Here is a 27,671-nt window from a genome sequence, read left to right on the forward strand (position 1 = left end):
TTTACCTCCACTGAATGAGTTCCACTCTCCTCCCCCTCCTCCACTTCTACCTCATCCTCCTCCTTGTTCCCCATTTTGAAGAAGATATTTGCAGCAGAACTGTTTACTGGGCGTCATCGTTGCTGTCAGCTCTCCTGTTTGAAAGGTCGTGATCTTGCTGTTAGTTGGCAGCCCCTACAGACAGCCCCAGTGCATAAGAGAGACTGTATGATACTTTGTTCACCAAAAAGTAATGGGGTCATAAACACATTTCAAATAGTGGAAGGAAAGTAGAAGGTTGTCGACACACACATTTTTCTTTGTTATTTTCAGTTTTGTCACAGTTAGTGAGCTGTAATGCTGTAAAGTCAATTGAACTGTGACCCTTTTACTTTCAGGTGGTTTAGCGCCTTGCTCTCATTTCCATCTTTTGTGTTTCATATTATAATCAAAGCACATGCTGTGTCAGTGTTTGGCAAGGATGTGTACACATTTGTCTCCATCTGATGGTAAATGGACCGGCGATAGCTTACAGATTAGTGGTCACGAGTGTTGACAAAAGGACTGTGTGTCAGGACAGCAAAGAGCGGCTGAGAGCGGAAACAGAGACAGCCACACACACAATGCCTTGAAGTATCCTGACCCTGTCTGTGTTTTTACACAGACGAGAGTTAATAGAAGAGAATCAGCCTCGGGCTTCCCACTTTGTTTATGACAAATGAGGGTGGAGGTTAGATTCTGGTGGTAGTAAGGCTTTGTTAGGAGAGGAAGAGGAGAGAGGTCTAAAGTTTTTCTGTTGACTCTTCCAGATTGAAAACCCAAGGTATTTGCGAGAGAAGCCCGTTCCCTTGTCTCCGGTAAGTTGTCAGGGGCTCCCTCGAGGTTTATGTCTGCTTACGTAGACAAGAGTGTTTGTCTTTGAACTTTACAATCACCCTGTCCACTAATCTCTTTCCCCTTTATCTCTGTAGATTTTCAAGTCAAGCTTTGGGAGGAACAGCACGTTGGCTGAAGATCAGGGCCCACAGCTTGTTCAGAGCAAGGAGGTATGCACCAGAGAGCTCTTAGCAAACCCCAAATGTACCTGAGTGTCTTTGTGTGATAAATATCAGAATTCTTTTATAATTCGGATACCATCTCCCTGCATATCCAAAGGCAGTGCATGCTATTTAAGAGCCTGCCCTTTATATCCATTCCAGTAAGCCTAGATTCCTGATACTCACTATTTAGCGGGGTGTCCCCTGGGTTTCTGGGGGGCTTTAGCCCTGTGGTGGTGGCTATGTGGGAGGGGGGTAATGCATTTTCTCATTATAGACTGTATATAAAAAAACAGAAGTTGTTGTTTTTCACATTACACTCAGACATCAGCAAGAAGAAAAATGAAACAAATATGTTCACTGATGAAGTCAGTGCTATGGCCTGCAGTTATTCTTCACATGTCTGTAAGTAATCACACTGTGTGCCTCAGAAAGGAACACTGCTAAAACAAGTTTTTGTATTATAGTAATATAGTCTACTGTCACCCTCCCATAGTGATATGACGATGGAACAATGTTTGGCTGCTTATATAGTCTTTCTTTGATGGACGTCTGTTGACAGCGAACTTTCTCAGTGTCCACTAGTCTGCTGACAGAGTTATTGTATCCAGTCGATTCCTTTAACATCATTGTATTATCTAGACATTTAACATGTTTCACACTTCAGTCTTTGTGAGCTCATCATCTGTGACAAACTTAGTATTGGCTGTTTGACATATTTTCTCTGCAAAGACATTGGCAGATGTTACTGCAGCCTTTGAACACTTTAAGGTTGAGTAACTCTGAAAGAGTCACTTTCAACACCACTCAGACCTGGTATTAACATCCATCCTGAGTGATCTGATCACAAGTGGTCTGCGTACAGATCTACATGCACCCCAATGCATTCTCAATGCGTGCTTGGGTTCAATCACTCATACCACATTCAGAGGTGGTGTGGGATGCATGTGACCACATACTTTTTGCTGCATGAATGCAAATGCATCTTGGGCCACATTTGAAAGACTGTCAACTCAGCTGATGTCCTCTGACATGCTTCCGTTTCACAATGAATCCCTGGTATTTTAGGCTTCTCAGTGTCCATACGTTAATTTGTCTGTAGCCACCACCCCAATATCAACACTGAGCACCACTTTACGATTGATACACTTTCCGACAATGGACACATCTGTAAACTCACACTAAGTAAAGACAACATAATCTTCACACACACAAATGATATACATGTATATTATTTGCACATATTGCAGGGCAGTGAGATCCGATCTCAAGTGATCGCATGAGACATATTCAAGTGATTTCAAAGGTTTGAACAGACGTACTTTACGAGTTGGCAACTTGTGTTTGGATCTCTCAGGGCTGATCTTATGATCGGCCCTTATGGTGGCTGTAGATACATTAAGACTTGTTAGCCTTGCAATATTAAGTCTACAATTTATAATGCAACTCTCATTTAATGTTATTGTTAGATGGGTACTTGCCCCAAATCCTGAAGTATATGACAACTGCCATTTTCTAAATTTTATTGTAAGAAATGAAGTATTTTCCCATACTAGAGTATCAGAACAACACAGTTCCCTCTCTCTACAGAGTGGTCGAGAACTCTCAACATAGCTTTCCTTTCATTCAGTTGCACCCATGTTTTTTAATGGTAGGAAAAACCTTGGTGTTCAGTACACACAGTTTGTCAATGGAAGCAACTGTTGAACACAAAGAGCGGTTGAAGATCTCTTGCTTTATTGCAGTGGACACCCCCACAGCCATGAACATACATCCCTGTGCAAAGTTTGCATTGTTGAAATGGCCAACGCATGCATTCCTTTTAGAAGGCAAAAATAATGCCAGCTCCCAGTGATGACAGTTTTTTCCTTATGTGGAATTAAGCTGAAAATCCCACTCTGAAAGTATGCTTTGAAGTCCCCTCTGCACCTCCCCGCCTTTCTGAACCACCACTCATTCCCCCCACCCGCCTTTACTTGCACTGTTAAATATAAAACTGAGCATGACTTGGCTGTAATAGCCGTGGCTTTTCATGTCTGCTTGGGGAAAGCACTCCAGTCAGTTACATCAGCTTCACCGGGAGAGGGCAGAAAATGAAGGCAGAAAGAAGGGGAAAGGAAGAGAAACACATTGACATGATCGACAAGAACAGTTGTCCTTATTGTCATAACAAAGCTCAGTCTTTGACTGCTGAAAGAGGATTTGCATGCATGGACACACACTCTACACATCCAACCAGTCGGGCTGTCTACCTGTGGGCTGAAGCTGAATGAAGCATAACCAATATGAAAACATTAAAACAACGTCCCATGCTGTTTGATCCTTCCTCAGACTCACTGACTGGCCTCACATCAGCTGTGTGTGGTTGGAATATAAATGTATCACATCCCAGAAGTTTATTAGTTACACCTGTACAATCTTCAGTAATGCAACCCAATTAAATATCCCTCTAATAAATAGCATTGTGTAGCTTATATTGTTCAGTATATGTTAATATTGAGTCACTGATTCGAATCCCGGTTTGGACCAGTATTTCTATGTGGAGTTTGCATATTCTCTCCATGTTTGTGTGCGTTTTTTCCAGGTACTCTGGCTTCCAACAGTCTTAAGACATGCAAATCGGGGTTAGGTTAATTGGAGACTCTTAATCGACAGTAGGTATAAATTGGAGAGTAAATGGTTGTTTGTCTCTGTATCTTGGCCCTGCACTATGTCAGCAACCTGTCTAGGGTGTACACCGCCCCTCGCCCGATGTCATCTGGGGTTGGTTCCTGCTGTCATTGCAACCATCAAAGGATAATTGCTGTAGATTATGGATGGTTGGATGTAATGAGTCAGAGAATTGCTGAGTCAACTCTTAACAGCATGTTATATTGATGTGCATATATTTCCCCCTCTCATGTTTGTAAGATTTGTGTATGTTTATGTTTGATTTGTTTTGACTGTATAGCTGGCCTTGAACCAGAGCATAATTTTTAGGATGGAAGCTGTAGGAAACTTTACTGGCATGGCATTTCCACTGAGGCCACAATACTCTCAGTATGGGCACCAGTTCAGGAAAGTCACATAGAAACATTGGGAGGGACACATTGGGAAATGAGAGGAAATTGTGCAGAACTGGTGTTTTTTCTCCAGGGTGCTTATATTTGTGCAATTTGCCCACTGGTGCCAGTCTCTTTCACTTCTTCGGTAGTCTAACTCTTACAGAGGTTTTTGATAGAATGGAACCAGAGGTTTAGAAATATATGTGTGCGAAAAATAAAATATGAGCTGACTGTTTACTGAAAGATACTGTATCAGAGGAATGAGGAACCTTTTTTGTATCAAGACAACACACACACACATCACACTGGCCTCTGCTGATGCAATGGCTGGCATTGCTTGTCTTTGGTGAGGAGTCTGGCGTTAGATGGTAGTGATATGATGCTACTCAAGCCCCTTTTCCACTGGTCAAAAAACCCTCTAAGCCCACCAACATCTAGATTTTGTCTGCAATGGGAATGGATACAATCGGGATTCACTCCCGGGTCAAATGATTCTGCAGTAGACTCTGGTTCTTATTGGCTCCAGCTCTTCATTTTGTTAGTCTAGAAGCTGATGCTGAACCTTTTTTTGACCCGATGTTGTGACTTGCATTGAACCTCTGGCAATTAAAGTTTGCAATTAACAGTTGTATTACTTTGCTAAATCAGTCTTGAACAATTTTCAACAGTCAGTTTTGAAAGAACTGTCCTTGCAGAAGATTGTTTCAAACACATGCAAACTTCTGAGTGTGTTGCCTCAGAATGTATTGTCCCAATGCTTCTCTCATTCCTATTGAAAATGTTCTGGGAATTCCCTTTTGACTGTAGTCTCTGCCCTATAAAAGAGAAATCATAATAGATGTTTGCTTTATGACATGCTATTGAAAAGCCCCGTTTTCTATTGAGTTTTTATCATTTCAGATGCCCTCACTGATCATGTGTCTTGCGTCACCATTAGTAATTAAAAGAGTGTTAAATGGATTTCTGGAACCCTGAACCCCACAGGATACAGCTGTGACCACACACCCGCACACACCTGCACACAGTATTTTTCTGCAGAAGTGATCCAAGTCATCAGTCCCACCTTAACCATATCATCCTCAATAGCCATATTAAGCTTTCCAATAGAGCCATCAAAGCCTTGTCCAACCCTGTTATTGCGTGGTTGTCTAGGTCCAGTCTAGGAAATCACACTGACATCACTTCTCTTTAATCCCTAAAGCCTAGTTGAAAATTTACCCAGGTTTAAAGTGTTATACAGGCCACATGTCATTAAGCCGGTGGTGGCTTAACGAACATCTCAGCTTTCACACCAAACACATCCTCATGCAAAGCTACCGACTGCCCTGATACGAATGCTGACTGCTCTTTTCCTATGGAACAATGAGTGGCAGCTGAGAAACTTCACCACAAGCTGCCATTGCTTTGAGTCACTTTAGCTCATACAGTGTGTTTGCATATGGGTGAGTTGTGGAAAATGTCTCGCGGGAGCAGCAAAGTCCCGCTAATCCTTCAGCACACCCTAGCACGGCTCAGCATTATGAGGGCTGGGTCTCTATTTGGAAATTCAATTAAATAGAGACTGATGACTCAGGCTTAGCCATAGGCCAGAGTCATGAGCTTACTAAAGATACTGACTGACTGATGAAATATATGTATTTATATGTACCTGCTTGGTGCCTGACCTGAGGGATTGTTGGCAGCAGGCATAGCAGGGTAAATGAATGTGTTAGAGACGAGCAGTCACACTCTAATGATCACAAGCCCCTGACTGGGGATCAGACCCTCTGCTTGCCGATTCCATAATGATTCAGTCTCTTTAATGTGTGGATCCTTTGGGATGAAGCTTGAGCCTTCAGTCTGTGATTTAGAGGGCCATAGCCTTTCTTATCTGATCGCTTTTCAAAGCTAAAACAAGAACAGGCTAGCCAGCCATAGTAGTTTTAAAGGCTAGTTCTGTAGTTTGGTGTGCAAGATTGTGCTTCAGGCTAGGACACACAAGAGACCAACAGTGTTCCATAATGATAGTTAGTATTTCAAGCATTTCTGTCTTCTCTCTTGTATTCTTATGTTCTTCATGTAATTATTTGAGCGACTAATAACCTTTTTACTATACTTTGTTTATAACTACCCTTATCTGAAACTTAATCATTTTTCACGTGCCAATGATTCAATTCCATCTAAAGTCTTTATCCAGCCTCACTAAATGTGCAGACTACAGTAAATTAACTTCTCATCGGAGAATGGAAATGGAATGTAGCTGTTCCTTAGTAGATAGCTGAGTACCAACTATCCTGGAGCATCTCTGTTTACTGAGGATGAAAGAAGCACAAAGACATTGTACATCTCAGGCAAGACAAAGGAGATGCAGAGACGCAACCTTGCTTTGCGGAGCCCAAACAGTTAGCAGACGATTTGTGAACACAGCTCCCCGAGGAAAAAGGCCTTGACCCTGTGCTGGCTTTGAGAGCAGAAAAAGCAACTGTTTCCGTCTTCTCGCATTCCCTCTGTCATACCCCCCCCCACTCCTTCCCACCCTCTCATCTTTTCAAGAGTGAAGTGTCAAAAAACTTGGCATCTTACAGCACTCGCTACGACTCAGAAGAAGAGAAGAGGGAAAAAAGCTGCACCACCCAGTTAGGCTGATTGAAGACATCTCAGAAGCCTTAGGTGTACGACATTCCTCCTCCTCCTTTCTTCACTGACGCCTTTATAAACAAGTTTCAAACGCCCCTGATCTAGTTTGACAAACTTTCTCCAAAGAGCATTTGAAGAAAGGATGAGAAAATGACACCCCCACATGTTTTTGTTTTTTTTTCAGGTGCCGGCAGAATCAGGGCTCCACTTATTCTGCTTTTCAATCGGTGCAGCATCTCCCTCTGCCTATCTTTCACACGCCTGCTTTTGCTTTATCCTTTCCACTCCTACAGGTCTCATGTGGACCCCTCAAATTCATACGAAATGGCAGTAATTTAGGAAAAAAGACAATGACTAAAGCAACAAAATATTTAACAGACCTTTGTCAGGGAAACAGCATCTAAATGTACCTCAAGTGTAATAATGAGGAGCGGCATCTTGGCGGCAGCTTGTTTTTAGTTCATGAACACATCACAAAAAAATCACAATGGGCTTCAAACATTCCACCAATTCACTCCCATAGCACGCATACACATTCTCGTCTAAGATTATGTTGATGTCTTAATTGTACTAAATCAATATTTATACTTTAATCATACTGTAATTAAATAATATTTTTAGTCTATTATCACAGTTGCTTTTCTTTGATTCATACCGAGAAAAGGTCTTATGTGGTTTGTCTGTGCCAAGTGAAGTCGTGGGAATTTTTTACTTAATTGTTTTGATGACGAGAACAAACAAGAGCTAGCCTCTGGACATTGTTAACCGCTGACATGTTCACACACACACAACAACACATTCAAAGGAAGAGCATTGTCACCATGCTCCAGGGTTGATTAACACACCAGAACAGACAGTGACTAAACGTGAGTTGTGACATCAAAGCAAATGGCCAGTTATCTTTCTGTCAAAGGTTCTCTTTGTATTTCCATGTGTTGTGTGTTTGTGAGCAGAAACATCTCGTGTGTAATTCGTAGCAAACTAGCAAGAAAAACTAGCTTGAAGAAGATGACGAAATATATGTATATCTCTTCCCTGATACATACTCCTTCCAAGTTTGCTGTTAATCCGTCCAGTAGTTTTAGTTGTAATTCTCCTCATAAACAGACTGACAATTAAAAAAAGGCAGATGAAAATAACCTCCTTGGAGATAATGAATAGAAATAATGGTATTACAAAATATTGTGCATAATATTCTTAACGTCTTCATTATCAACAATTTCTACAACTCATTCAGTTTTATTGTCTCTCCGGAGACTAATGTATTCATGCAAAGTGATTGCCGTAAAAGACCAGGCCACATTTGTGAGTAATATTATGTTGCATAAGATGTGATAATTATTTTCCAGTAATCACAAATGACTAATGACTCATTTTGTATGAAAAAAGACCATAGACAATGAAAATGGATTGTAATTATCTTGTTCAATTACAGCATTTGATGAATAGGTTATTTTATTTGACTAACACTGGGAAGCCCTCTGGCTGAAGGAGATCTGTTCCAACATGCACACAACGGCACTGAACATTTGATCCTCTGAAAAGACTGTGTTGAAATCAAAACAGCCACTCTCTCCGTGTTTAACTGCTGTGTGTATGCAGGAGTACAAGAACACAAACACACAGGCTTTCACTTTGTTGTTCTTACCATAGGCTGACTGAAGAATTTATCACAAACACACACACACACACACACACACGGTTGATACATCTCGGCTTTACACTGGTTTTTGAAGCTGTGTGCATGGATAAATGTTTTTAAATGTTAATGTGGTTTATTTCATCATCAGTTGCGTTCGCATGGAAGACGGGACAGAGTGGATCTACTTTTATCTTGATTTATGTTATCTATGTTAACCTGTCACTCTAAATGATGATGGGTTGTTTTTTATTCCAAAGCACATCTCAAAAAAGTTGGGACACAAATCTCAATGTAGAACTTTCTTGAACAGCATTTGTTGCTTATACTGAACACATGTTTTTTGCTTATTAACTTAATTTCATAGTTGGGAGGGGGTGGCAAACTGAATCTCTAGAGAGTTAAAAGTGGTTCATAGTGTTTCATATATGACATTTGGTTTTCTCTGTTTCCAGATTGAGATGAAGATCAAAGTGCTGGAGTCCAAGCACCAGGAGGAGAAACTGAAGATGCAGCAGAGACACGATGCAGATGTTGAGAAAGTAAGAATCCAAACTGAAAGCTAGTGGATTCTCTGCCAGCACCAGCTACCGCTGTGGATGAATATTTCACAACCAATATGTGATTTCTGGCCGTAGTTAAATAGACTCGCCTGTGAACAGGCATGGGTTGTTGTTGTTACGTGTTAGCGGTTTTGAAATTTAGCATTCCCCCATCACAACACGTTTTCAGACATGAACTCTGGAAAATTGGCTTTGGATATTTCCCAGTGTTTGTCTCTCACATGTGAATAAGCAGAAGATTGATGCTCATCACGCATGTTTACAACAACAGGAAAATTCACAGAACATTAGGGCAAAGGTTAGAGCATGAAGGAGGCAGGACATGACGTATAACATCTGCTGCAAAAATCATGCTTAAGTTTACAGCACATCAACATGAGTGTCATCTTCTTTCTTGGTGTCTTCAACCTCTTTTTTTTTTCAGCTTTGCATCTACAGTCGGAGTCTGTAAGGGAAGGGCGTAGTCTGACCATGGCGGAATCCAATTTTGGACAATTACTGCTTTTCTTTGGTTGTATTTGGCAATCTCATCAGGCAACTATGATTTGAAATGTAAATCCAAAGAAGGCTGTGCCCAGTATGATGTCCGCTGTATGCTGATAATGAGTCTTTATAGTCACTGGTTTATATTGAGGAATAACACCTAAAATGAGTTGTAAATCATTTAATTGTATTTCTTCTCGAACAGCTGGACAGGCAGAGCTATGAGCTTGAGTCTAAAGCTCATGAAATCTAGTTAACCTGTGCCACAATGTCCATTGTTGTCTCTTGATCCCATTTGGTGGTTAATGAAAAGAAAAAGCACTGAGTCTTTCCTCTCATCGCCCCATCCCACAAATAATCATCTCTTCAAAGCTCTTTGTCAGCTGTTGGAAACAGCAGTAAAGCTGGTTTATGTCACACTAGGTGCCTATCAGTTAGGCTGCAGATCAAGCACCTGGGATCTGTCACGTCCTCGCTATGACTTTCCTTTGCTGCCACAGAAGCCTTTAATAAATCAGGAAAAAAAAACTCTCAAATTTTCTCTCCACTTTGAGATGCCCATGGCTTCTTTGTGTTTGACAAGAGACAGGATGACAGCTAGCTTGCTCTCCCTCCGTCTTTCTTTAATTACATACAGATTGCAAGTTATGTCCAACTTAATTTCCTCAGAATTTTACCCAGTATTTCCTGTAATGGCTTCAAAGCAGAGTGATTCTGGAGTGCACTCTAACGAGTCTGATGGAAGGTGAGAAAGCAAAGATTTAGTTTTAATTAGTCTCCTTATGAATAATGCAAAGGCTGCTAAAAGGCTACTGGTCATTGTCCCCCTTCTTGAAATAGAGAGTTTAATGAGAGACCAGGCGGGTGTTCTATGCTAATGGCTGCGGATCAGTAGTATGTGTATTTATGAAACATCACCTCAGGTGAAGAAACACATCCTTATGTTAATTTTCTCAACATGCAAGTGATCTGAGATTAACAGCAGACCACAAAGTACACAAGGGAACACCAGAGGCTTTTTGTTTGGGATTTCATTCTATTTGTGTTGTGGATTTATATCTCTCCCAAGGAGGTTTTTTGGTTGTCTGTCTGATAGATACTTAGCAGGACTGCGCACAAACTACTGGATAGATTACCATGAAACTTGGAAGAACACATTGTTTGTGCGGTGAGATTGAGTGTTTTTCAACAATGTCGTTGATTTCTCAGAGAATATTTCATGGATCTAGATGAAACAAAATCAGGCATGTTTTGGTGGACTGAAATTTATGAATGTGTGCAATTTGGTGCAGATCCAAATAAAAACCCTGATCTAGTGAATTTAAATGTGGTTTCATGAGGGGACTGTTGGGTCATTGTGGAGGCACGTGCTCTCTGAGTGCCCCTCTAGTTTTGTCTTTGCATGTACAGAAAGAAAACTTATGTTCTAACCCCAGATTCTGTAGGTGTGTTTACTCCTCCAGTTCTGTTCACTTTACTCTATTAACTAATGTTAATGGTTAAAGCCACGAACAACCAGACTGAACTCCCACTGCATTAGGCTTATAAAAGCCTGAAATGGGCACAGTAAAAGCTGTCATTTCCCACCGCCTAGTGCACTCTCTCCGGTCGTGACTCCGTGTCATTTCCTCACTTGGTGGACCCCTAAAAAGACAACACACACTGTGGGGTTGTGAAATGGAAAAAATTGGGTTTCCCTAAATGTCCTGAGAACTTTACTCCACCCAGCCCATCCTGCTTTCATCTCCCCTATCTCAGTCGCACAGAGGATGACAGGCTTGGCCACTAAGTGCACTTGGGTAAAACAAAATGCTGTAGAGATAAAGTCTTACAGGGTTCAGGGCAGTTCCTGACAGAAAAATAATCACTCGTACTTTCTGCCATTTCAGCCAGAAAATTGTAGCATCAAGTCTGTTTATCCTGTCTGGTTAATTGGATGGGATACATCAATACCTTTATAAGATATGGTAAAAAATAGGCTGAGATTAAGATTTTAAGTAGATGATTTAATTCCACTGTGAGGGTAGAATTCAGTAATGTGAAACTAGGACAGTTGATTGCACATATTGTTACCTATACAGTGCATGTGATTCTGGATTAGACGTATAATTTTACAAGGAACTAGAAAGAAACCCACCATTGTGACCTTTCAGAAAATGTGCTTTCTGCCACACTGAGCACAAACATAAGATATGATACAATAAGATAAGATATATAATAATATAATAGTATAAAAACACAAGTTAAGTACAAAAATATCAAGTGTAATGAGGAATAAGACAAAATACTTAAATATATAACAAATACAGGTAAGATACATTATATAATGTAGAAATATAAAAGGATAAACTTAAAGCTAAATCGTGAACTAAAATAGGAATAGAAAAAAAATATAGGAAATGACAAATGAGATGCAAGTATTGCAGAATGATCATGATATTGCACAACACATCCTTAGACCAATTGCATAGACCAGTTACACATTATACATGTATTGCATATGTGCATTATACAGTTGAGTCAGGACATCATCTTCCTCGACGTGGAGAGTGCTAAACTGTCCTTCTCTACTGGAGCTCCAACTCTCCATGGTCTAATTTATCTAATTACACACAGATGGCAGCAGCAAGCAGATGCAGTCGCCTCATAGCAACTTAGCACAGGTGGTTCACTCAGTCATTATTTCACTCAGTTAGCCCATCTTCTCTATAGGATTAGATATGCATGAGGAAGCTGACATCTTATCAGGTCATGCAGCGAATTATGCATCGTAAATGTTCCATGTGTTCATGAATAAACCAATCTTTAATTTTATGACTCAAGATAAAGTAGAATATATCATTGAGGAGATAATAATATATATTGGTTAATAGCTTTGATAGTTACTTGTGGAATTGACACTTGACACTGACACTTAAATATCAAACATCATAATGTATATATGATTATCTAGTTGTAAAAAAGGTGTATCTTCTCCAGTATGTCTAAAGAAATCGCTCCCCCCTCTGTTTAGATCCTGGACCGAAAGAATGGTGAGATTGAGGAGATGAAGAGCCTGTACCGGGCCAAGCAGAAGGAATCAGAAGAGATGATCCATAAGCTGGAGAAGAAAGGTGAGAGGTCGCAAGAAATGCAGGGTTAACTGGAAGGATGTTTATATTAGTGTCTCTGAACACTCAGAGCAAAAAGCTGCAATTCCAGAGACTGAACTGGTGTAGAGTGACGTTCTCCAGCTGTGCTGCACAATCCAAAAATTGAATCGCATAATGTGCGCCTTTTTCCTTCATTCTGCCTTTTCCTCCTCTTCACCTCTCCACTCTTTCAACTTTCTCAGAAAAAATTTGATGAGAACCATATCAACTTGGCAAAAACAAGCGCTACCAGCCATTTGATAAAAGCAATATCTTTATGGAGACTGATGTACTGACAGCCCAACAATGAGCACAAGTATATGTTTGTCTGTGTGTATGTGTGTGTCCATCTGTGTACATACCCTGAGGCAGGGCCTGACTGCTCTGTGTGTGTGTGTATGTATGTTTGTGTGCGCTCCCACAGTTCAAAGTGTGCTGCGGGAATCCCAGGTCATCTGTGAGAGCAAAGAGAAGCAGATTGCTGAGCTGAAGAAGATGTCGGATCAGAGCACCGACTCCCTGAAAAACGAGTGGGAGAAGAAGGTATGAGGAAAAGTGGAAGGGCTTGGATATTCTGCAGCCCTGAGCTAAAGGAAGACTGTTTGATAGCATGAGACTAGCAGACTTCACTGCAAGCAGCCAGGCCCTACTGTATTGTTAGAAAAAAAATCCTGATTCTTTCATGCTGTGCTTAAGTTAGTGTGTTTTTGCTAGTGCTGAAATATTAATGCTCTCTGTCCTGGGTAAATTGTGTTTTTACTAGCATACCATGCTGTTGCTGTTCAATAAGATCCTAATGAAACTTCCACTCATCTCTTTGAGGTCAGTTAGGGTGTCATGAGCAACCGTGTGGAACAATTCTTTTACAGATGTAATAGAAAACATATACATAGACAAATAATGGTGTTTAATCCCCTTAAATGAAGGAGAAGAGAGGGAATCTGTGACTGATGTGTAGTTACTCTGTGCTCCTGCAGCTGCATGCTACTGTGACAGAGCTGGAGCAGGAGAAGTTTGAGTTGCAGAAGAAACACACTGGGAGCATCCAGGAGCTCCTGGAGGACACCAACCACAGACTGGCTAAGATGGAGGCAGAGTACAACGCTCGGTCACAGGCCACTGTGAGTACACTGCGATTGTGGGTCAGGCTGGGTTTGGACAAATATTTTCAACTCTGCCCCCGCCTGTAATCAATGATGCAGATTGTCTGTGTCTTGTATAGCCATAGTAAAAAAAAAAACACATAATATGCACACTTACTATTGAATATAACACAAACCATAAGCAGCAACCTTCATACATTTTTGGCTGCAGAACTTAAGGCAACAATTAAAGCCTCTAATTGTTTCTTGTAGCCATTCCTGACATGTCTGTTGGGCCTGTTGAAAAAACTAGATTCTGGGTGATGACGCGGGTCGTTTAGCTCTAAGAGATATACATCCATCAAATCTTCAGTTTTGAAATAGTGGCCCAGGCCGCAAATGAGACGAGACATCCTGTAACCTCTGGGTGAGAATGACTCTCATATCTTATATCTGTCATCCTCATAAAGCTCTTTGATCCAAGTGTGTATTAAATCTTAGTCATGGCAGCTCAAAGACGCATGTTCCCACATATTTACACGCACCTCCCACAGCCACCTCTTCTTTGAAGTCATATTAAAAGACTTTGGTTTTAGGTGTTATCATGTACATTTCATTAGTGCATGTTATCGACACCAGAGGCCAGTTGAACGCACTTTTTCATAAATTGTGTTGTTGTCAATATCATAATTCACGGGCTGTCATAATCATCGCACACACTCACACACATATTGCTGCTGGCCTTAATCTGTCAGCAGGCCCACATTTAAAAGGCATCAAACACTGGACAGTGCGGGGTCGGTGGTAAGGCCCCTCTTTTAATAATTAAAGACAGACAAGGCCCCAGAGAATGAAAAGAGCCCTCTGTCGTTTGAAATTAGCTGCTGTTCCTTTGTGAGTTGGGCCTGACATACACACACCTAGGATAGAATGTTCAAAGTGGATTTCTCAGGTGAGTTATGACACCACTTGTGTTGCCTAAACTTTTAAAGTCAAGGTTACAAGGTCTTGCTCTTTTGACTTGTTTTTGTTATTTATCCAAATTTCAAGATATCTGTCAGAAAATCCGAGTTTATTATCACCAATGAATCAAATGCGAATACTTGGTTTGTACAGTCATTGGCTCATCTGTTTTAGGTGTCTGCTTCGCTACTCACTACAGGAGGGGGTATTTCTAATAAAAGTTCATACCCAGGGTGGAATGTGAAAAGTTTGCTCACGTCACATATGTTGCATGCAAGCCAAGACAAATCCACATTGATGATTCATGCTCATTCAAATACACTACACTGGATCTAGTTTAATAACAGTGAAATGAAGAATGTGCTTATTCCCATCAATACCTGGTTTGTTTTCTATCTAATGCAGATCAAAGATCTTGCACAGAGATATGTCAGATGTTGTTGTTTTTGGACGTAAGCGATGCACTGGGCAGAACAGACAAATTGACTGAGTAGATGTTTTTTTAAGAAAAGACAAGCTGTTGTCTGCCTCTTTATTGTGCCACCCAAACATCTTGACTCTGGTCAATGCACTTCCATATTCAAATGATGTTATCATTATTGTGCAGTGGGCAAAGATGCACTAAAGACGCAGCAATATTGATTTGCATAGCTGATTGTTTAACTTGTAGTTTGTTTAATCCTTTTTTCCAAAGACTCACACACTAAAATAGTTAATAACCCTTAAATTACATTAAGTCTTCATTGTCTCATACAAATAGGTAATCATCGTATTGCGGTATTTGGTAACTGCTTCAGAAATCTTTGCAAACAAACCTCCCTGTGCCTCTGGCAGATTATTCTCCTTCACTTACTGTTCTTCCTCTAAAACGTATTTTACGCAACATGCGCTCACACACACACGCCTCAGGAGATGATTGATGCAGGCAGCTGCTGGCCTTGGTTCTGACATGTTAACTGTAAAAGATCGCCATTCACTCTGTATGAATTTTTTTGCTAATACATGTTCTTTTTTCATCTTCAAACACTTAATCACTTCTAAAACTTTGAAGGGGAACAGAGCTTACAATGCGGCGTATGTAGTCTGCCTTTCACACCTTGTAATTCTTCTGCCAAAATACCTAATTAAGGCACATAATTTGCTCCCACTGAGTGTGTCCAGGTGTACCCAGTCCCGTGTCAGTATGGAGAGGTGCTTCTTCTCATCTCCTGCCAGAAACCTAAGTGTCAGCACGCGTCCCAGCACAACACAGGCCCCTTGTTCCTTTCCTCTGCACCCTACGCTGTTAACACAGAGACAAAAAAACTCTCTCACCGGCCTCGCTGTGCGCTGCTCTCATACTTTTTCAAATTCACCACTGCCTCCTCCTCTCCTGTCATTTCACCCTCTGTCATCGCCAGACTCTGTCATCATCCAGATCTACTGGCATTCTCCATCTTTAATCAGCACCCCGTCATCGCCTTTATTAGCCTGCCCACACTGCATTCCATGTTTTCATATGTGCTGACACACTCACTCTTGCTGAGGGACATATGCAAAGAGGGGACATTTCATCAACACGGTGCCGGAAGAAGGTCTCTGTATCCGCTGGACTTAATTTTCTTTATTGAAAATCAGAAACCTGAAGTCTGGGCTTTTGGCATTCAGAATAAACACAGCTAAGCTTGGCTGTAATGAAAATGATTAGTGTATAGTAGAGTGCTTAAATTTCAATTCATTTGTGCTACTTAATTCAACTGACATTATTATAAATGTACATATGTACCTACATTCATATGTTCCTAATACCCAGAGGGGTTTTCTTGTATAATACCATCCGTACAGTGTAACATCCCTAGTTTAAGTGGCTTTGTTGGGTGTGTCGTTTCCCATCTGTCTCCCTGTGATGGTCTGTTGTCTCATCTCTATCAATAGAGGCACAAAAATTCAAATCTTTCTACCGAAAAACATTTGCATAGCCAAAATTTGAAAAAAATATTTCTTGTTTACTGTGCTGTTATTGTCACATTACTGCTTTAAACATCACATAACAACCAACAGCTCTAAATATTTGGAATTGTGTTTAACCGCACCGGATTTCTATCTCACTTGACTATGACATTTTCTCAGCTTAGTCCCTTCAGTGGTTCAAGCTGGATGGTTCATTGGTTTCTGTGTATCCGTGTGATCCAGAAACAAGCGGTGCGTGAGCTGGAGCTGCGGGTGAAACAGCAGTCTGTGGAGGTGGAAAAGGGCAACACGCTGCGTCAGAAGGTGTCACAGGAGAAGGCCCAGTTGGAGATCCACATTGCATCTATCAGCGCCGAACTTCAGGAGGCCAACAGACGGTGTGGAGCTGTTTGACATTTGAAATTGAGAGAGAGAAAAGGGTCAAAAAAAGAAGAGGGGTGAAGAGGATACACATGCTTTTACTTATAATACACCTAATTATAAAGAAAGCTAATTAAAAGTATAATAAAGTATAAATAAATAGTTACAGCAACCTTTATTTTACAATGGCTGTTTGAGAACATGTCACTAATGCAATGAGAAGGTTAAGTGAATCATCTAATGATTTAACTGTGACATGGGAACAGGAGTAAGTCAGTGTATGAATTAACAATCCAACCACGCAGTCTGAATAAAGCTCTTCACTTACCACAGGACCATGATGCTGCAGAAGGAGAAGGAGCAGCAGAGCAAGCAGCACGAGCAGAGCGTGCAGAAGCTCCAAGCCAAACACGAGACTGACATGAGCCACTTGTATCAGGAACATACTCTGTCTGCTGCTAAGGTCCTCATCAGCACATCACCTCCCCTACCTGAACTGATGAATCTACTGTTTATTGCTGCAAATTTACTGCTTTAAATTTTTTCCTAACCAGTTTCCTTCCTGTTTTCTTCATCCAGGCGTCCGAGGTCATAGAAGACTTGGAGAAAACTGTGGCTCAGCTCAAACAGCACCTGCAGGACAGTGAACATCGAAGACACCAGCAAGTCAGGGTATGATCCGAGTGGTTACAGTGTGAGCATATATTAAGATATAACAATTTATCATTATCTAAAATATTTTGTTGACTTGTGTACTTACATTTTCCAAAATGTTTTCAACAATGTTCAAACCCAGAGAAATCCCCAATGTTATGAAAGGTACCTGGAGTTATTTTAACCGCTTTACCCATGGCCTTGCCCGTCATTGCTATAACTGGGGCAAACAACCTATGATCCTTGCCATTTGGCTAGTCCGCTGTTTTTTCCTTCCATTGTTTGTATTGGTCACTTGTCATGGATCACTATAATTCATTTGTGTTTGCTGCTTTACTTACATTATATTTACATGACCTCATCCGTAAACATGATTTTTTAACTTAGTCACCTCAGGTAGATTTTCATTAGCAGTGGTGGTGAAGACAACAACTCCCATGATCCCATGCTGCTTCATGATTTCATCAAACTAGGTTTTTTGTTATTGTTTTGATTGAGAGACCCCTAGCTGCTAAAGTTACATATTGTATATTTAAATCTGTGTTTGTGCTCGTTTTAATGTTTGCCTGTACAACTTATCTATGCACAAAAAGCAATGCCTCTTTTCTGTCGTCACCATGGTAATACCAGCTTTGAAAATGCTTAAGGTTAGAATGGGATTGTCTTTGTGAATGTGTGTGTCTGAGTATGTCTTTCACACAATGCATTGTTCATGTATAAAACTGTCCCAGTAATGAATCACTCATTCATTACCATATTACCTGCTCTTCTCTCCAGGATCAAGAGATAAAGTTCCAGCAAGAAAAAGATGAGCTGCAGATCAACTGTGAGAAAAAGGTAGTTTTCAACTTGCTCCGTCTGATCAACTGAGCTCCACAGCTTCTGTCATTAGATCAAAAAAAGCCCTGGACAAAGTGATTATGGTCAAGTTGAGATCAAAGCATGGAGTCACATGTTCCTTTCGGTTCCCCATACTTTTAGATTTTATGTCTGGTCTCGTAAAATCAGATCTGTGATTAAGAGGTACATGTAAAGCTGGACAAAAAATTTAATGAAGGAGCTTGGATACTTACTAATTTTGGCTACAAGTCGTCATGCGATGGAGGTTGAGAACAGGAATCCTAAGTAAATCCAAATAAAGTTGTTGTTACTTGGTAAACATTTAAAATGGACATTCTTCTGTCTGAAGCATGCACTGTCAGTGTACCCAGGCCTACGCTTAAATTACACTCAGTTCTTTTTTTGAGGGGCCCTCTTCAAAGCCATAGTTCATAGTCATAAACCAAAGAGTATGAAGACCATTGTTAAAGATCTGAGCTGGACCAGACCAGGCCAGACGTCTTGGGTGAAGATCAGATTTAAAGACCATGCTGCACCTGGGTCATCTTCAAAGTGCCACAATTACGATGTGTGGTAGGCTGGCATAGCTAAAGACCGGGCCTCTCTGACTGATACACCTGCAAGAACTTAACAGGCCTCTGTCGACTTTATCTTTCATGGTCAGAAGGAATTTAAATTAATTCCTCTTCTCTAGAAGTCGTGTTTGTGTTTTCCTCAGGCATAGACTGTTTTTTATTCTGTCCTTGCATCTTATTTCCAAGTTTACTTTTTTTTTCTTCAAGGTTACATGAGATTAAATAAAAAGTGAAAGACGGAGAAGTCAGTGGTTCAGTTTCCTTTTCGTTTCCTCTGGAAAGATTCTTCTTTCGACTCCTCTGGAGTGTTAAATGAAATATGTGGAGGGGGCCAGGGTATGGTATCTGGACATAAGACGGGCCCATATGGCTGCCATACATCGAGAGTGAGAGGCCCTTTCTGTGCAGGCAGATAGTCTCAGATGGTACGTTTTGATGGGGTGATAGAGAGAAGAGACGAGACCAGATGCACAAGGTCACAGGCAGGAGAGTTTTGTTGAGTGATGTTTGATGGTGTCTGCCGTTGCACTCACTTACACCTCACCCTCCCTCCCTCCCTCCCTCTCTCTCTCTCTCTCTCTCTCTCTCTCTCTCTCTCTCTCTCTCTCTCTCTCTCTCTCTCTCTTCTTCTTTCACTCTTCCCCTCTCTCACTCTCTCAGGTTTTAGCAGACCACAGTGAGGCGGAGAAAGAGAAATCAGAGGCTAAGAGGAAGATAGCCAAACTAGAAGATGCACTCAGGTAGTGTGTGTGTGTGTGTGTGTGTGTGTGTGTGTGTGTGTGTGTGTGTGTGTGTGTGTGTGTGTGTGTGTGTGTGTGTGTGTGTGTGTGTGTGTGTGTGTGTGTGTGTGTGTGTGAGAAAACGCTGTACATAAACTTAATTAAAGTCTTAATATCAACACAAACAGTATCTACAGTTTTCAGGTCTGTTGTCAAATTAGCTTCTGTACAGACATTTATCCCCTTTGGTCATGACATTTCCAGCGTATATAATGTTACTGAATCATGATATTTATTTCACAATTATTACTTTCAGACATTTTAGCCATAACTTAGTGGCTTCAAACTGTATTGGAGAGTTGTTTATGTCTACTGACTTGGTTCTTTGATCATAAGAGCAGTGTGTATGAATTCTGATTTAAGGTGGAGTTTGGCTTTTCAAGCCAGCCCTTGCACACACACCCTTTGATCTTTTTTGTAACTCACAGTTTGAGTAGAGAGGCTGGAAACTGTGGTGAGAAGTTTTACTGATCAGAACTTCACATGTAGCAGGCATTTGTGTTGTCTTGCGAAGAGTGATAAAACCTAATCCTACTAATTCAATTTAAACAGTCCCAACAACAATGAATGTAATCATTATGAAAAATACCACTATCATAGGACAGACAATATGTTACTCTTAAGCTGTTTTCAGATGGACATTCTTATTTGTTTGCGTTTCCTATATGGAGAACACAGCAGGAGATTGTACAGGCCAGGCGCATTCCGAGCTACAGAAAAACGCCTGAAACATTCATGCCTGGGCTGGCGCCTGGGTACGCATGCACAGTAGGCGGGACATAACGTTTAAATTTAACTGTGGAAATCAGTGTTTTTTGTTTACAGCACATCAACACTGGCATCAGCTCTTATCGACGATTCTTGTGGCCATTGATACATTTTACAGATATTTTACAAGCTGGCAGGAAAAGTTTCCTCAAAAATGTCACCTGCTACTGACTCAGAAACTTGCATTCTCACATACAGACCCTCCGAAAAATTCCAGGTAAATGTCTGAAAGCAGCTTTAACGTGAGACATGATAATGAAAATCATACAGCACTAATTGAATATTAAAGTCATTCAGTGCGTTCATTCCATTTGGTAATTAATCCCATACAGAACTGTATTACCTGGTCACAAGTAGATAACACTTTCCCTGATGAAACTAGAGTCTGTTCAGCACAAATGAACACATTGTGCAACCTCATTTCCCGTTCTGGTCATAAATGGCCAAGGTTAGTCACACTGCCATCACCCCCCCTGAGAGATTTTCTATTGTTTATCACAATATATTAGCAACCAAGACACTGTGGATTTCAAAGAATGATTTGTGCATCAATTGCCCAAGGCATTTTGTGTCTTTATCAGCATCAGAAAACAAGGATAAATCTTTTGTTTTGTGAGGAAGAATTTGTGTTAAGCTGTAGAGGATGCTTACTACTACTGTTCCTTTTTGTTTCTGTCATTGTGAAAGAACATGAAAACAAGTTTTACGTAAGGATCGCAAAGGGACATTGACGTTTGTGCCTGCTTATTGTTTGTGTCATTGTCAGCCCTACAACAGAGGACGAGCTTAAACACAGAAGACAGATCCACTGGCGCATAAATTATCCTTGTTGGTAGTATCAGTAACGAGCCAGTCGTTCCCTCGTTTAGTATTAGACACTGAGAAACAGCAAGTGGCCCATTGGACTCTTAGCTAATTAAGTACTCAGGCTTCATACACACAAAAACGCACAGACACACACACACTAAGAAGTCTGCTACCTGCCTGCTGCCGTGGCAACACTGACGGCCTTTAAAGGTGATCCAGGAGAACTTCAAAGCAGGCAAAGCAAGTCAAAGGCATACCGCACGGAGGTGTGTGTGTGTGTGTGTGTGTGTGTGTGTGTGTGTGTGTGTGTGTGTGTGTGTGTGTGTGTGTGTGTGTGTGTGTGTGTGTGTGTGTGTGTGTGTGTGTGTGTGTGTGTGTGTGTGTGTGTGTGCAGATGGAAGAACAGATTATACATTTAAATCAAATATTTGCTCAATGTGCCAGACACTGTGCGTCATATACCCTTTCTTATATAATGTATCTTGTGTGTGCATATTGATGCAGTAAATTTGTATTTAATTTCATCAACATAAACATATTAATAACTATTCATACAATGCATCAAAAGGTACGTACACACTGCATTTTATCGCCTCTATGTAAGAGAGGGACAACAACTGACAATTGTTGTTCATATGTGTAGAGTAGCTGTTATCCACACCCCATTCTTTCCATGGTTAACACCCACTCTTTCTTTTCCAGTATGAAAAGAAAATCACCCTGTCCTGCCATGCAAATAAGTATCGCTGCGCCAATTTCAGTTCCAGGTCTTTGTTACTATAGCAACAACAACAGAAAGCACTACAAAGCTGTGCAGAGAACAAGTTTTTCTCCTCTTCTTTCATCCCATCGTGCCTCAGATCATTACAGGGCATTAGCATAGAGATGGAGAGATGCACTACAGAGAGGGGAAAAGATGGAGGGAGCTCATTTGAAAACAGCTTGCCTGCTTTTGCAACAATGACCTCCAAATCACGATTTACAAACATCAGAAAAAAACCCTGAACGGTTAAAGTAGGGAAAAAGGAAAACAACTTAATTTCTACATTACAGTGTTTCTCTCTCACTGAAGAGGCTGTCAGATTTTTTTCCCCCCACACTGTCCTCTATACCAATTCCTCCTCCTCCTCCTTCCTGCCACTTGGCGCCCGGCTGACTTTATCAAAACATGTGCCTGCTAAGGTGTGGAGCAAGGCTGAAGAAACTCTTGGCAGCAACTTCTCCTCAGTTTGATCGTTTCCAGCGTGGAGTGGCAGAAGCAGCCTCTACTGTAGGCAGCTTGAGGGAAAGTGCGCTCATCTTTATGAGTGGCTACTGGCTGTCACAGCGCCTATCCATACCAGTGCGCACACTCACCACACTCGCTGTCAGGGTGTGCAGAACTTACAGCAACTCTTGCACTCTCTCACTAATTCTCTTCATCTTTATAGTTAGATTTTACTCCTATATCCTCATGCTTTCTCACATCACACCATCAAGCTTATTAACTAAGTGTGTGTCTGTCATTGCTTGTCTCTCCATGTAAACCCACATGCTTGAATACGATAGAACCCCTCTACTCTTAAAGGTGTAGGAATTATCAATATGTTCTTTCATGTTATTTCATGTGTGTGGGTCTTTGAAGTGGTCTTATCTTTCTCAGCATTCCTGTCTCATGACAGGAGGGATGGAGGGAAGCAGGGGTAGTGGTCCAGAGAGAGGAAACTAGAGGTATAGCTGAGTAGAGGCTACACAGCCTGCAACCTTAGTAAGTGCTGAGGTGCAGGAGCAGGTGGATGTATGGATCCTGAATATCGAAAAGCTTCAGCGGGGTTCAATATTAACTCCCGTGGCAACATGCTCTGTAAGGAGAGGATGGAGATGGGTTAATCGCCAATTCAATCCCACAGACCTGACAAATGGAAAATAGTAAAAAGCTCTTAAACTGGGTCCTCTTGGAGTTAACAGACAATTACAGTCTCAGATACTCTGATTTCCAGAGATTATACTAACACAAGATACGTTTTTATTTTGTTTATTAAATGTATTTAAATTCTAGCCCAAAGACAAAGCAAGAATCTAAAAAATTAACAAGAAAAGTCATTTGTTTTAGTTTGTATTATTGCAGTTGAGTCTAATTCTGTGAAGTGAGTCTACCTAGTTTTTTTTTTGTTAAATATTGAATTATATTGATAGATAATGAAGCAGATAATGAGTTTGTGCCCTGAAAAAAACAGTAGTCTTGACATTTAGTTGTTCAGATATAATTTGTCATATCTGATTGTTTCAGTTTCTATTACTCAAAATTAGTCTCATTTGATATTCTGACATTTTCATATCATGCTGTAATGATGTTAAATGTCTCGCTGTACCAACGTGATTGTCACACATAACTAAATTTGACATTTCCACAGTAAGCTAGCTTACTTACAAACATCAGCATCAGTATGAATTTATCCCAGAGCCGGCTGCATCACTCTGAAACAGCTCAATCCGGATAGATTGTCTTTAGGGCTTTCACTGTTTAATTAAAAACCTTCCAGCTTATTTTTCCATTGTGTAATATTGCATAATGTTTTGGATATGTAAATACAGTATGTTTACTTAAGGGACGCCTAGTTGATTTAGCATATTATGCTGTAGTCTGCATAATTCATAAAGCCAAATAGCATTTAAATGCACAGCAAAGGCAAGAAAACCCCAGCTTGTGATGTGATGAGTGAGATCTATTCTCTACCATAAAAAATATAACTCACTCTGGCTCAAGACTGATGACGCTTAAGTTGTGTTTATAAAAAGAGGAGATACCATCACGTTTCACTGTGCCTGAATTATACTGAAGCAGTTGTGTAGGAATATGAAATTAATCATTAATTTTTCTGGGGTGAAACTAACTGAACTGCAGAGCAGCAAGTATGAGAGACAGTGTGTGTGTCTCTTTTTGTTCTGTCTCACCCACATGTTTATCCACCCACATAGTGGTACTGTCAGCCCGGACTGCACCAGATTCCTCCTCATCCTTCCCTCTCCTTAGGGTGTTTAGTTGGCTTTGAGGTAGGACACTAACAAGTGTGAGGGAAAATCACAGTTTCCATCCCCGCTGTTGACTGGAGTGTGTACGTTTCATAAAGATTTATTGAAATGTCATCTGTCACATTTACAAATACTTGAGCAAGGCACTAAGCCCTCTGCAGCGTTACAAGTTGAAGTCCCAAAAGAAAAAGTATAAATACTAAAAAAAGTAAGACAAATCACAGGGATGATTGTAAAGACACAATCCACAATCATGAAGTGCTAATTTACTTTTAAAGAAGCTGGTGGCAATAGCTGAGGAAGAAACAATTCCCTGCAAGTGCCCAGATGACTGTTGTGTACTGATGCTGCATTCGGTGATGATAATAATGAAGCCTCGTTCTCTGTTTGTGGCGGTGTTGCTTCATATCTTGTTGTGAAATGCTGTTTTATAAACAGACCACATTTGTAGGCAATTTTAAAGCCATCAAACTCAGTGATTCTGTTTTCTCCTCTTCTCTTTTCAACTCCTCCTCTCTCTGTCTTTAATATTTTCTTGCCCTTGTGCTGTCTCTCTTTTGTGTTCACGTATTTGTGGTCTGTCTCTTATTCTGTGTCTGTTTCTGTCTCCCCCCCCCCCCCCCCCCCCCTCTCTCCCTTTCTCTGGGGATGCGGATGAAAACCAAGCCCATTTTATTTTTTTCTTCAGAGGGCGCTGAATATTTCAGTTTTGCATTTTCTCTCTTTTTATGTGCTCCCTCTTTTTTCCAGGCCCCTTTGATGTGTCTGTGGATTCGTTATCATTCCGTTTGGATGAGCTCACAGACACAGATGCGCGGGCACTCGCATGCACTTGCGCACACACCACATGTACACACACTCTCACTCTGTCTTTTTATACTAGGGACCAGAGGCGTACAGAGGCAAGCGTGTATTCTAGTGTGTTTGTCAGTCTTTTCCATGCGCTGCTCCACCCACATCGCTGCCCATACAATTCTTAAATACTCTGCTTACATGAAAAGAATATTTGCATAAGCAATTAAGAATTGTTTCTGAATGCATTGACTTTAATGTGCATTAACTGTGTGTGAATGTTTATATATATATATATATATTCAGTATGTGGCACGCACTTCGCACACAGGCAGCACGTGGAATTGTGGTCAGGGTAGTCCGGAAAACGTCGGCATCCCTGCACCCCTCCTGTCTGCCAGGGCGGCTGGATGGCGGAAGCTCCCTCACCCTCTCTAGCACAAAATCTCCTCTCTCCTTTCCTCCCTCTCTTCCTCCCCTTTAAACAACTGTTTAGCATTGAGGGATGAGAGGACTTCCTCTTTAGAGAAGGCACATCTTTAATTTGAACCTCCTCTCCTTCCACTTTTCTGACCAGAGATCCATTTAAAGCCAACCGGCCGCCCTGACGCTGGCAACCCTCTCCTTCCTTTCCCTCTCTGTTTCTCCCTGCCAGGCCTCCCTGACTCCTTTTCTCTGTCCTCTCATCTCGCCCTCATCGCTCTGTTATTGATGGTGACACACTGTCTACCGCTGTAGTGACCACACACACTCAGAAACACACAGACAGAATTATTCTCCCAGGAATCACTGAAGTTGCCATGTGTTTACCTGCTGTCCTCAGTTTTAGAGCATAATATGTTTCAGTCTGTCACATACTTGAAGTTAGCTGCACTGAATTTTTCAGTGTATCCTCAGAGGTATAGGCCCAGCAGCCACCTCCAACTTAGTCATAGTGCATTCCTTGAGTGGAGTTGTCAGTCACACACAGAGTTTTGCGGCTGTGGCTCATGAACAAAGGGCCGTATGCTCGCACGTGCGTACACCCATACACACATGTTCTGTCGTCTCTCAAGCACAACACGCACCTACTTCATTTCTTCTCTGCCTTGGAAGTTTCAAAAACGTGCTATTTCTGTGACATCCTCTTTTCCATCTTCCTCTCGCTCTCTGTCTTTAACCATCTTAACCTCTCCACATACCCTTTGTGTCTGTCTGAGCCTGGAAGGCAGTAATGCAACCAGACTGATTAATAATTACAGAGTACACAAAATTGGGAGAGGGAGAAAAAAACAATTTCTTTGTCGTTTGATGTCCAACATGAGAGAGACCAAAATTACAAAGAGACAGAACACTATAAAGAGGAGAGAAAGCTTGTACATTCCTCTTTCAATCCTCAGCTTCTGTTCTTTGCTTTTTTTATTGCCTCCTTTTGCTGTTTTTTTCATCTCATCTGTCTCTGTTTGTTTCATTCTGTCCTGATAAACACTTAAAGTTGCTGCTTTGACTATTAATCATTCAACAAAAATGTGAACTTTGAATGTGTGTGTGCAGTTTTCTTAAGAGGTGTGTGTTTCTGCAAGTGTATGTGCACACACAGTTGCATGTTCATAGTGCTTTACCATCTACACACACACTTGGTAGCTTGGCTTTGTGAAATACAAATAAATGTCAAGTACCCATTGAGTACCTGCTGTAATTTAGTAGTAGCTGTACTTCTAATTTTTTTAAAATCTCACTTATTGAACACAAATACACATCTAATTCCATACATTGTTGGTGTATAATTTACAGGAGCAGGGGAAAAGACAAAATGACACACAAACACACAGCATTGTGTACCGCACACTGTAAAATCTAAACTATAAAACCATGCACAGCCAGTCATTCTCTCTGCAGCATTGTTATCCTTGTTCATTATTTAGCAGATGGGTATTGAATGGTTTCAATAGCTGCTGTTGTAAACTTAAAGCTGTGCAGCAGTGGTGTCTTTGCTGACTAGAAAAGAGCTGCATATTGTTTTTGAAGTTTAGAGTTCAACTAATGTGAAAATGTCATCATTTCCATGTTTTCACCATCCTTAAAATTCTTACCATGTAGCTTAAACGGATCGCAGGGGCAGGGGTGCCACAGTTCATCATGTTCACTTTATTTGAAAGGATTTTTTTCTCCCTGTTTTATTTATACTTTGCCTAAAAAACATGCATTTTAATCTATCAACCCCAGTTGTAGTAGTTCCCAGTGAGACATTTTAATACATTAGTAGTATGAAGATATTCATTGTATTTGAGTAAACATTTTTTAGATGATTAGAATTGAATGTGGTATAGTGTTTGCATATTTACCCAGACCACAGTAATGTTCTATGTGATGGTGTACATATATAAGATATGGATTATTTGGTAAGTAAGTAAGAATTACAGACTCGTATACAGTAAACAGTATTATCAATTTTTTGCCGAAGATCTTGGTTGCACTTTCCCGTCAGGAATGGTCATGTTATGGGTTTAGGATTTCTCTGAACTTGTTACACTCTAAATCCAATATGACACACACTTGGAGCAGATAAAATGTCAGTTGTAAGCACATGCCAACATGATTATTTGCATGTGTGTCCA

At 40.8% G+C, this 27,671-nt stretch overlaps 1 protein-coding gene across 5 annotated transcripts in view; it reads left to right on the forward strand.

Moving 5' to 3' along the window:
* Window positions 1-27,671, forward strand: part of cep112 (centrosomal protein 112) — a 93,927-nt gene that overhangs the window by 10,252 nt on the left and 56,004 nt on the right. For 4 of the 5 annotated variants that reach the window (XR_011241009.1, XR_011241010.1, XM_020101885.2 and 1 more), the window contains exons 7-17: window positions 789-836; window positions 951-1,025; window positions 8,771-8,857; window positions 12,375-12,474; window positions 12,917-13,035; window positions 13,470-13,613; window positions 16,710-16,864; window positions 17,181-17,310; window positions 17,427-17,519; window positions 18,279-18,338; window positions 19,577-19,656. Coding sequence is in view for 3 of the 5 variants with exons in the window: in XM_020101885.2 (XP_019957444.2) it covers window positions 789-836; window positions 951-1,025; window positions 8,771-8,857; window positions 12,375-12,474; window positions 12,917-13,035; window positions 13,470-13,613; window positions 16,710-16,864; window positions 17,181-17,310; window positions 17,427-17,519; window positions 18,279-18,338; window positions 19,577-19,656 (1,091 nt within the window). In the remaining 2 variants the exon portion in view is untranslated. The remainder of the gene's footprint in view (window positions 1-788; window positions 837-950; window positions 1,026-8,770; window positions 8,858-12,374; window positions 12,475-12,916; window positions 13,036-13,469; window positions 13,614-16,709; window positions 16,865-17,180; window positions 17,311-17,426; window positions 17,520-18,278; window positions 18,339-19,576; window positions 19,657-27,671) is intronic. The other variant, XM_069524711.1, reaches the window with a different exon arrangement.

Source organism: Paralichthys olivaceus, chromosome 5 (assembly GCF_024713975.1).
Source record: "Paralichthys olivaceus isolate ysfri-2021 chromosome 5, ASM2471397v2, whole genome shotgun sequence".
Classification (NCBI taxonomy): Eukaryota; Metazoa; Chordata; class Actinopteri; order Pleuronectiformes; family Paralichthyidae; genus Paralichthys; species Paralichthys olivaceus.